The following is an 11,200-nucleotide window of genomic DNA, read 5'->3' as shown; positions in this document are numbered from 1 at the left end:
GTTAATGAAATGGAGCGTGACGGTCGGTTGACTGTTCTCGTCCCACCATTTGTTTACGCCTCATCTCTGTCTGTCGAACCCGTCGCCACTCAACGGAAAATAAACTCACATTAGTTCATTGTTCCTCGTGCAACACCGTTTCAACTGTGAAGTCTGGGAACAAACATGAATTATTTTATCCTGATGGATGCACATCAAATCCATTACACTCTGACTACACTAATGATTGTTTTCATTATTGAAAAGATGTTTTAATTCAAAATGATGTAAAACAAAGCAGCAAATCTTCACATTTAAAAAGTTGCAAAAAACCTGTGTAAATATCATCTATCGCCACTGTTGTCAGTGAACCAAACCTTTGATAGAACTTTTAATTAAACTGGATTGGAAAATAAATTCAATCCTCTTCTTTCAGACCAACCCAGTAAAAATATCTCTCACCTGATCTAAACTAATTTGTTGTTGTGAAATCTTGATTCTTCACATTCTTTCAGTTCCGCTGAGTCATGAATCCCTAAAGACTCGGTACAGTTATTTTAATTGTTGACAGTTTGTAACGTCAGATTCCTAAAAGTGAATTTAACAAGATCCTTTTAAATGTTGGTGTTTGAAGTGAACAGAGAGGTGATGGTTGTTTTTGTGTCTTCAGTGAGGAAGAAGGCCAGGAGCCGCTGGCTGTCGTCGGCTCCCCCTACTGGATGGCCCCGGAGGTGCTGCGAGGAGAGGTGTATAATGAGAAGGTACTGATGGCTCCCTTTCTTCACCCCCCCACCCCACCCCTCCTCCTTCAGCTGCAGGTTGCTGCAAGAGTTCAAGGTCCGCAGCGAGTGATGAAAACAGGTCACATAAACCGAAGGAAGCAGGCGGGTGACGTAAAGCGATGAATATTTAATGAATCCGTTATTATGGCAAAGGCAAACAGACATTTGGTTACGTAATGACTGCACCTCTCGGGTTGCCAGGATTTTCTGTGCAGCTCAGTGGAAATCCTGATTGACCGTTTGGGTTGCATTTAAGTGATGGTTGTGTTTCTCTTCGAACCTCACGAGGAAAAAGACTTTAAATAATGCCAATCCACACTTAAATAAACTTTAAAAATATTATTTTCAGACCCCATGTCTACTGTAAAACTCATAAATTGGCCGTAAAGCAAATGTAAACTTGGTTAACTAGAAAACATGAAAACAACAATCCAATATTTTGTCTTTTGAGCAGAATATTTAAATGTCCGTCAAGAAATATTATCAGCAATTCTGTGATGTTTGATTATAAAAAAAAAGTTTATTTAAACCCAGTTATGAGATCAGTAAAAGGATCAGATCATCCCAGGTAAAATTATAAACCATATACTTGGTTTCTGTGCGTCTCTTCCTGTATTTGAGCTCATGTTTACCTCCCGTTGTGTGTCCTTCATTGATCGACTCGTCGTCCTGTCCCTGCAGGTGGACGTGTTTGCATACGGGATCATCTTGTGTGAGATCATAGCGAGGATACAAGCCGACCCCGACATCCTGCCACGCACCGAGGTACCGCTGACAACCTTCTCATCACGTACTCATCATCTCGTGCACGTCTCGTTTAATCCAGCTCCTTTTGTGTTTCGGGGGGAAAAGTTCCTAATGAATCCTTTATTGGTAATCATCTCGTCCTTTTCAAGGACCGTTTCCTGTATTCATTTACTGCCTGAAGTCAGTCAGTATCTCAAACTCTCCTGCAGCACCACTGTTGTGCAAGCAGCAGTGTTTAAAACGACTTTAAGCAACAGTTGCTCCACACCAGAGGTAATTTTGAAAATATGTAAAACGATGGATTTAATTTTAAAATATTAATCTCTGACAAACAGGAAGCGGACTTTCTTATCTTGACAAAAAATTGCATTCCTCAAAAGTGATTGCTGAAGGGCTGAAAATGAGCAACAAACTGAACGGAGTGCGTGTTGTGGGAATCCCTCATTACAAAGCCGTTTCATAACTGGGTTTGTTGTGTGTTCAAAACAGCAAAACTAAGAACATCCAGAACGGGTCCGATAGCTTTACTTTTGAATATGCTGTTGAAGTATTGTGTTGTCCCACAATGCAATGCACGAAGGTATTATGGGAGCTGCAACCAGCTGCAAAAATAGAATTGCAGATCATCTGAAAAATATCACACAAAAAAAAAAAAATAAAAAAAAAAATCACAAAACATTTTTATCTCATTGCTTTCAGTTCACACACATGTTGTACCAGTTCTTTCTCTCAGAAACGGCATGCATAATAATAAATTGGAGATGGTATGATTAGTATGCACTATTTATGTAGGACACACAGCCTCTGTGGTAAACCCAGATTCAAAGCCTTTGAAGCTGCATGAGAGTTTCTCCCCCTTGTGGTCGTTTGACAGTACAGCAGATGAAGCCATCATCCGGTAGTCACGTATCACGTCAGCATTAAAACCCAGGAGGGTGTCGGAGACGTGAATATAAACCCTCGTGTTTCATGTTCTGCAGGACTTTGGTCTGGATGTGGAGGCCTTTCAGCAGATGGTCGGCGACTGTCCCACCGACTTCCTGGAACTGGCCATCGCTTGCTGCAACGTAAGAAACACACACATTCATGATTTCTGTCAGTGCCGCGTCATGGCAGCAGGGTAACGTGTGCATTTAGCATACAGGGTTCATACAGGGTTCATACAGGGTTCACACAGGATTCATACAGGATTCATACAGGGTTCATACAGGATTCATACAGGGTTCATACAGGGTTCATACAGGGTTCACACAGGATTCACACAGGATTCACACAGGGTTCATACAGGATTCATACAGGATTCATACAGGATTCATACAGGGTTCATACAGGGTTCATACAGGGTTCATACAGGATTCATACAGGGTTCATACAGGATTCATACAGGGTTCATACAGGGTTCATACAGGGTTCATACAGGGTTCATACAGGATTCATACAGGATTCATACAGGATTCATATAGGATTCACACAGGATTCATACAGGATTCATACAGGATTCATACAGGGTTCATACAGGGTTCATACAGGGTTCATACAAGATTCACACAGGATTCACACAGGGTTCATACAGGGTTCATACAGGATTCATACAGGGTTCATACAGGGTTCATACAGGATTCATACAGGGTTCATACAGGGTTCATACAGGATTCATACAGGATTCATACAGGATTCATACAGGGTTCATACAGGATTCATACAGGATTCATACAGGGTTCATACAGGGTTCATACAGGATTCATACAGGGTTCATACAGGATTCATACAGGGTTCATACAGGGTTCATACAGGGTTCATACAGGATTCATACAGGGTTCATACAGGATTCATACAGGGCATTATGAAGGGAAGAATCTCTAAATCACTACAATTAACAAGAGAAATGATGATTATCATCAACAAAAAAATTACTGCAAAAATGTTTGAGGCTCCACATGGATGTTTGTGAAAAGGAAAAGTAGCTCTCATCTCTTTCCTTTACCTGATAATTAAAGAACATCTCTGTAACCTACATTTAAATGTCTTAAAGCCACTTGAACTTCTCCTGACTTTAGTTTTAGTCTGCAGATGAATAGAGGATTTAATCAGTCTGTTAAATAATGAGTCAGCGTTTTCTTTTTTCAGTTGAGCTCTTCTGTTTTAATCTTCCTCGTCTCTTCCTCCCTTCAGATGAATGCGAAGTTCCGTCCGTCGTTCTCCCAGATCGCAGCAGAGCTGGAGAGGAGGCAGGCTGAGAGAAAGCAGAAGGATGAACTGGCCATCAAAGGTGCCACATTTTGTAGATGTGAAGAGAGTGAACTGATGTTTGTTTCTGTACGACCACTTTTCATTCTGGTTTAATTTCTCTTTTGAAGCCGTTTCTCCGGCGGTTGGCCCCCTGCGGAGACGATCCCTCTGCCTCCTGTCGGATCCCCGCCTCTCCCGCAGTAAATCCGACATGCTCCATCCTCCGGACACGCCTCCTTCTGTGACCTTGGCGCCGACTGCTCGGGTCAACCCCTTCTCCCAGAGGGAGGACCTCAAAGGTGGGAAAATCAAGCTGTTCGACACTCCCAGCAAGTCGGTGATCTCCCTGACCTTCACTCTGCCTCCTCCGCCGGACTGCGACGATGCCGCTGCGTCCGAAGCCGGCGGCGCCGACGTGCCCAGGAGGCACCGGCGCTGCCACTCGCTGCCCTGCACGCCTCCTCCGCACCTCACGTCAGCGCCGAACAGCGTCCTCACCGAGGAGGAGTCCACAGGTGAGGAGGAGAGTCTTCTAGGAGGAGAGAAGGAGACTCACTCAGCAGATGATTCAGGTCTTCCTCTGTCTCTTGAGCCTCTGTTGTTGAACACGCAGGAAGAGGAGGAGCCAGAGGAGCCAGAAGAGGAGGAGGAGGAGGAGGAGGAGGAGGAGGAGGGAGGCGAGGAGCCCATGGACTGCACCAGCACCCCAGACACACAGGACAGTGTTTCATCTCCTTACTCTAATCTCTCCCCTCCTCCCTCTCACTCCTCCACCCCCCTCCAAGCCGCCACCCCTCCCTTCTCCAACGGCTGGAGGTCGGCCATCTCTAACGGGCCTCCCTGCCTGCCCCCCCCTCACCAATTTGGACAACAACAACGTGGTCGTGAGTCGACCGCTGGGCTGGAGCGCCACAACCAACAACAACGGCTACCACCCCCCCCCCAGCGACCCGGCCGGCTCCTCCCCGTTCGGCTCCGGCAGCGGTCACTCTCTGGACCAGGAGGAGGTGATCTCCTGTCCCGGCTGCTGCCTGGCCGGCCTTCGCTTCCCCTCGATGTGTCTGAGAGCTCCACCGCGCAGAAACCCCTACAAGAACTTGAACGGGGACCACGCGGCCTCCCGCGGGCTGCTCTGTTCGGGCCCTAAGGAAATGCCGCCCTCGCCGACCCCCCCACACCACCACCACCACCACCACCACCAGCCTGGAGCCGGGGCTCGCCTTGCCGGGGGCGCAGACATAAACCCCAACACCAAACACTCCCAGAGCAGGTGTGGAGGCGCTGCACCAAAAGCTCTTCCCTGGAAAATCAAGCGGGTCCTCTTAAGATTTGCACAGATTTTAACGCAGCAATAACTCTGCTGATTTTCCAGACACACCTTTTGGTGCACGGGTGGCTGTGCACCTCGGTTCACTAAAATACTCTTTCTGACTTTCTCCGTGAAAGCTGTGTAGACAGGGACTTCTGCTGGTGACCTGTCGTGTGTCGCCCTCTGCTGGACTGAGGGCGTCACAGCCTGTGATGTCAGCCGTGCCTGCGTAGCTCGAAATGATCGTCCTGAACTGAGCAGCATGAAAACACTCCCGTCCGGGGTCCAGTCACTTAGATCCTGTATGTTGTCAGTTGTAAAGATTCTTATGATGATGATGATTCTGAGATGAGGAATGTTAAGCTTAGTATTAATACTGTTGCAATGATTTTTGATGTTTGGTGCTGAATGAACAGGCAGTTTTTCCTTTAATGTCTTTAATTATCGAGGTGTATGGTGCACGGCTGAGGCGTGTGTGTGCGCGTGTGTGCGCGCACGCGTGTGTGTGTGTGTGTGTGTGTGTGTGTGTGTGTGTGTGTGTGTGTGTGTGTGCGTGTGCTGTACACCATTCTTAAGACTCTTTGTGTTGCTGTATGATCTCTGTTGGCCTGGTGAAGCACTTCATCTGTATTACTGTTGTCCATGAGGAAGCTGTTAATATCATTATATTTGGGAATGAATGGTCAAAGACCTGCTTTATGAGATGTACAGATTCTTATTATTTAAAGATGGCATTGAATAAAAAGATAGAATGCACTGATGTTCTGCTGATCTGCGTCTACGTTTTTTTTCAGCCATAATCTAAGTGCCTTTATTCATGTTTCCTTCAGGTTGAATTTCACCGTCATCGGGTCAAATATTCTATTTGTTCAGTATTTTATTTTTAATGAACAAAGTACCTCGAAAATCAAGTCTTATTAGCCTTAAAAAACAGTTGTGTTTCATAATTAGAAAATATCATGCTAAACTAAGCTGGTGTATGTCAACTTGGCCGCTATATATAAAAAAAAAAAAAAAAAAAAGGTGGCCGCCATATTGGTCCGGGCAACCTGCGCCAGCTCAGTGACAGAACTGGATTTAGGACACGGACTCGTGCACTTCTTGGAGCTGAACACATCGTCGCGTGGTCCAAACGATATCTCGGGATTCACCTTTCACCGGTAAAAGTCAGCACTAGTTTGTGGCTTCATTTGGTCGTTACATCATATTTAGAGATAACTAACTACACTCAGCTTTTCAGAGCTAGCTATCGTTAGCTCTGACAGAAGGATTTAGAAATACTGAAAGACAATAAAAGATATTTGATCTTTTATTGTCTTTCAGTATTTCTAAATCCTTTCACTGCTATAAAAATATAGAAAGCAGACTGCGGATGTCTGTATATTTGATTTGTAGTTGTTGATTTTTTTTCTGTTTCAATAATGGTCAAATATTTGTGCTTGAAAATTCATGATTTTGATATTTCTTCAATATTATAAAGTGAATGAGCTGTTTTCTGATCTGGAACACAAAATCTAAAGTAAATTGGGGACTTAGAAAAGAAAAAAGTGAATTTCCACAATGTATAAAACTTTCTGCACATTTCAGGTAAACTGAATCAGATTATATCAGGATGTCTCCACAAGTAGTAACTGAGGAATATAAATCAAATTCATGCTTCAGCAGTGATCGTATTTACAAGTCCTGAAGACGAAGCTTGACGTCGTTTCACAGATAATAGTCCAACTCAAGATTTTAAGTTACTGAAGATAAAACTATTGAACGACACATAGATTAAACACTCGACAGTATTGGGAAAGACTTGACTCCTTTTTGTGGAGAAAACCGCGGCTCCCCTGTTGACTTGTACGTGATGACAGCCCGATCTTGCCCTGACCAATATGGCGGACGCGTTGGGTGAAGCAGCCATCAGCTCTCTGTAGCCTAAATACGTCGATATGTGGTGTACATGGTGATGTCTCTCCATCGGCTTCCTGTAAGATCAACATCTGACTTCAAAATTCTTCTCCTTACTTTACAAAGCGCTTTGTGGCCGAGCTCCATCTAATCCTAAAGACCTTATGCGCTCCTACATCCTCCTAATCGAGCGCTTTACTCAGAGTCAACGTCTTCCTGAACCGGCTCTGTTTGAGTTCTCCACTTTTAAAATTCATCTTTTAAACATTCCTTTTTGATTAAAGCTCGTAGTTAAGTCTGGTCCCGGTGACCCTGAACCGTCCCTTAGTTAGGTCCAGCTCCCCGGGGAACTTTCCCATGATGCACTGCGCTCCTCTCCTCTTTCACTCTCCATGCTTTTATATTGCACCGTTGCATCTTATTAAGTCTCTCCTGTATCTTCGTGCTTTGCTCTACAGGAGTCTCTCGCTGCGTTTCTGGTCTGCGGTTACTCGTCCCACCAACTGCTCACTGCTTCATGTCCCTCCATGCTGTTCTTTTCTCTCTCTGCTCTCCTCTCACTTCACTGTGTTAAGTGCCCTGAGATGACTTATGTTGTGATTGGACGCCGTATAAAACAAAAAACTGACAAGAAGTGATGGCATGTTTTTTTTTTTTTGACCTTTATTTAACCAGGTAAAATCAATTGAGAACCAATTCTCATTTACAATGATGACCAATGTTAGCATTTAGCTCAGTAGCATATATGCTGACATGTTAACATGCCGTCATCAAGATGGTGAACATGTGTATAACCATGTTCAGTATCAACATATTTAACATTGTGCACATATTAGTATGTTGGTGTTGACTTCGTTGGGAAAACGTCTATTTGGTGGCTATTTTCTTTTCTTTTGACCACCACTCTGTTCTCTTTTTAAACTTTTGATTTATGTTTATTCCAATGACGAAAATGAGAAGAATGGAACAATAATCACTTCAAAGCTGATGGTTCAAATCAGACTTTTTTCTCTGCCACGTATTTCCAAATGCTGAATGTTAAAAAAAATGTTTTTTGAGGAACAGCAGCAGAAAAACATCAATTTAATCTTTTTATATTTTTTTTAAATGACAAAACAACTTCATCGTTTGAGTCTGACTGTTTTGTTCTCAAATTTTTAAATGGATTAAAGCCTTTCCTCTCTCTTACAAAACCACCGGCCTTCAATTAAATCCTTATCTCTCTCCACCCCCCCACCTCCTCCTGTCTGCTGCTCGCTCCGTCTCCTCCTCAGTGGCTCCTCACAGGTGCGTTCGTCTTGTTTTAAAGGGAATCGGTCACCTCTAGTACTCTACCTGCTGTATAAGCCCATCACAGTCCGACTTTCCTGCTCCAGAGGTCACCAGGTTGCCATGGGGACACCGGGTGTGTCCTGGTTGACAGTGCTGCTGGTGTGCATCATTTTTGTGCCGTATATCACAGGTAAGTCCTGAAATTAACATCCGTTAGAGCTGCTGCAGCCGTGTTGTACGTCGGACCAAGACGCCCATCTTCTCAAGTGTTAACAAAGTTGTGACAATCAGACTTAACAGGTCAATGGGCATCTGTGTGCGTGTGCTATTTCTGTGCGGGTTTCGTGATCTTCCCAGGGTCGGCTGGTTTAGTCTGTTCCACCGCAGTGGAATCACTGGACTTAGGTTGCCTCCTGCGGTGGGATTGTCCCCATGCCAGTCCTAATACCACCTACACCGTGCAGACGAAGACACAGGGGTAAGTCTCACCGTCTGAGTGTGTGTGTGACACGCTGCTTTCACAACTACAATAAAGGTCTCCCACCCACCACAGTTCATTCTCACGCGTTCCTTTTGGGTTTTATTCTCTTTGTCTGACGAATGCATCTCAATATACTTTTAGTTACTGGTATGTGAAGTATTTTGTACCTTTTTAATTTAGTTTTTTCATGCTTCATGGTGTCTATAACAGACTGTCATATCGTCCTGCGTTGGGTCAATAACATTTATCTGTATTGTAACACTACACCTCAAAAAGCTTGAGTAAAAATATTTTAAATATATTTGACATCAAAATGGAAATAATTGTACTGTAGGTTATCCTTGTTGGGATCCTTGGGGTGGACAAAAAAGTAGAAACAGCAGAGAGTATAATGATACAGTTAAATCTACACTCTCTAACAGTTACAATAAAAACTGAACTATTGGTCCCTGGCCAGAGTTACAGTTTCTACTTTAAGACAATGTGTGTCTCTCAAGCTCCTTTTTATGGTCTCTACATAGCTTCATACAGGACTAAGATATGTTTGCATACACTGAAAGAACACATGAAGTTAACATGGTCAGATTAAGGCAACCTGTTGTGGCAGTCTGTCTAATTAATCAAATATAAGCCACTGATGAACTGCAGGCGCGATAACTTCAGTCTGACGCAAATGACATGAGATGTAACTAAATGTTTATTGGAAAAAAAAAATCACATTTACGTTGTGTCACATGGTAGAAAAACGATGTGCTCCGGTGTCTAATATGCAGCTCTCTGTCGGACTGATGTCACAAACTCTCAGTATTAAAGAGACCAACCTGTCTGTCGTCTGTACAACCAAAATCTCAGTTATGTAGACAAAGATGTTGCAATCTAAATTAATTTTGTATAAATTTAACTTGTCAAGTAACTTTCCCTCTCAGTTGACCTACCTTGAAAAGTAAATATAATTATATTTCATTTTAATACAGACTAAAACTTTACCACAATCAGTTGTAATATCTAAACTATTGAATAAAAACGTGTACAACAGTCCGTCATGTCTCTTGTTTAGGTTTCCTGCTGTGAGACGAAGCAGCAGAACGAACAGTGAAGTCTGATCACGTGACTGTGCTCCCGTGTGCTGTGTTCAGGGACCCCTGGCAGGACGTGCCGTGGTGTGTTTGGATCTCGTCCCACCGCTGTGAAGTCTCTCTGGCCTTTTCAAATTTCGAGCTGTACAACATGATCCGTCTCGGCGTCCACCTGAACCCCAGCTCCACCGTGTGGATCGATCCGCGCAAGTTCGACTACAGTGACTTCGGTCAGTGACAATCGGAGGTTTCTGTCCTGCAGCAGATTGTGAAATGTGACAGATAAAGTTGTCTCCCTTTCAGCAGGAGGGACAAACATCAGTGAAAAACAAAAAAAAGGCCTTCTGGAGCACACATTTTAAAACTTCGGCTTTAAAAGCACTTTACCAGCTTCAGTGTGTGATATGTGATGGAGGATAATTAATGTTGAGCTTTAAGATAATTAACAATTCCTCTCTCTCTCTCTCTGCTGCACTCTCCAGCCTTCAGCCCTCCATCTGTCTCAGTGTCATTGAAAGACGATCAGCTGTTGGTAAAGGTGCAGTTCCCCTGTGCTGCAAACAAGAGGTGCTCCATGGAGCGGTGCTGCCCCATCTCTCAGCTGATTGACCCCTGGACCACAGTGACTGTGTACAACGACCTCAGTCGCTCTGAATACCAGGTAGAACTCCCACCCATCATGTTGGTCTCTGTTTAATTTCCTTTCACACACTATAGCATGACTGTTTCTTCATATTTCAGACAACATGCTATAGTCTGACTTTTTTTGTTGTTTGTGACGACATGCTATAGTCTGACTTACGTTGATGTTATCTTAGCCGGCATGATGATGCAGTTGTCAGCATTGTCGTCTCAGTCTAAAGGTCAAAGTTTCGATCCCTGCCTGGGACGTTCAACGTGGAATCTGCATGTTCCTTTACCGAAATATGATAATAAAAAGGCATGTCGTCTGAAATCTGAATTTTTTAAATTATATTTTAGAAAACATGCTATAGTATGACTTTTTTTTTATCATATTTTAGAAGACATGCTATAGTATGACTTTTTGGTCATATTTTAGACGACATGCTATAGTATGACTTTTTTTTTATCATATTTTAGAAGACATGCTATAGTCTGACTTTTTGGTCATATTTTGGACGACATGCTATAGTATGACTTTTTAATCATATTTTGCACGACATGCTATAGTCTGACTTTTTGGTCATATTTTGGACGACATGCTATAGTATGACTTTTTGGTCATATTTTAGACGACATGCTATAGTATGACTTTTTGGTCATATTTTAGACGACATGCTATAGTATGACTTTTTGGTCATATTTTAGACGACATGCTATAGTATGACTTTTTGGTCATATTTTGGACGACATGCTATAGTATGACTTTTTGGTCATATTTTAGACGACATGCTATAGTATGACTTTT

At 43.2% G+C, this 11,200-nt stretch overlaps 1 protein-coding gene across 1 annotated transcript in view; it reads left to right on the top strand.

The window, feature by feature from the left end:
* Positions 1-5,807, top strand: part of LOC138203312 (dual specificity testis-specific protein kinase 1-like) — a 6,822-nt gene extending 1,015 nt beyond the window's left edge. Inside the window, 6 exon segments of the mRNA XM_069158063.1 lie at positions 1-740; positions 1,443-1,526; positions 2,489-2,575; positions 3,681-3,777; positions 3,866-4,584; positions 4,586-5,807. The exon segment at positions 1-740 is cut by the window's left edge and continues 1,015 nt beyond it. Of these exon segments, the coding sequence (XP_069014164.1) occupies positions 699-740; positions 1,443-1,526; positions 2,489-2,575; positions 3,681-3,777; positions 3,866-4,584; positions 4,586-5,092 (1,536 nt within the window). The 5' untranslated portion in view covers positions 1-698 and the 3' untranslated portion in view covers positions 5,093-5,807.
* The last annotated feature ends 5,393 nt before the right edge of the window (positions 5,808-11,200 follow it).

Source organism: Embiotoca jacksoni, unplaced genomic scaffold, assembly GCF_022577435.1.
Source record: "Embiotoca jacksoni isolate LCO1_2020_lvr unplaced genomic scaffold, fEmbJac1.0.p SCAF_220, whole genome shotgun sequence".
In the NCBI taxonomy this organism is placed as follows: Eukaryota; Metazoa; Chordata; class Actinopteri; family Embiotocidae; genus Embiotoca; species Embiotoca jacksoni.
This window is presented reverse-complemented; position numbering and strand designations above follow the sequence as displayed.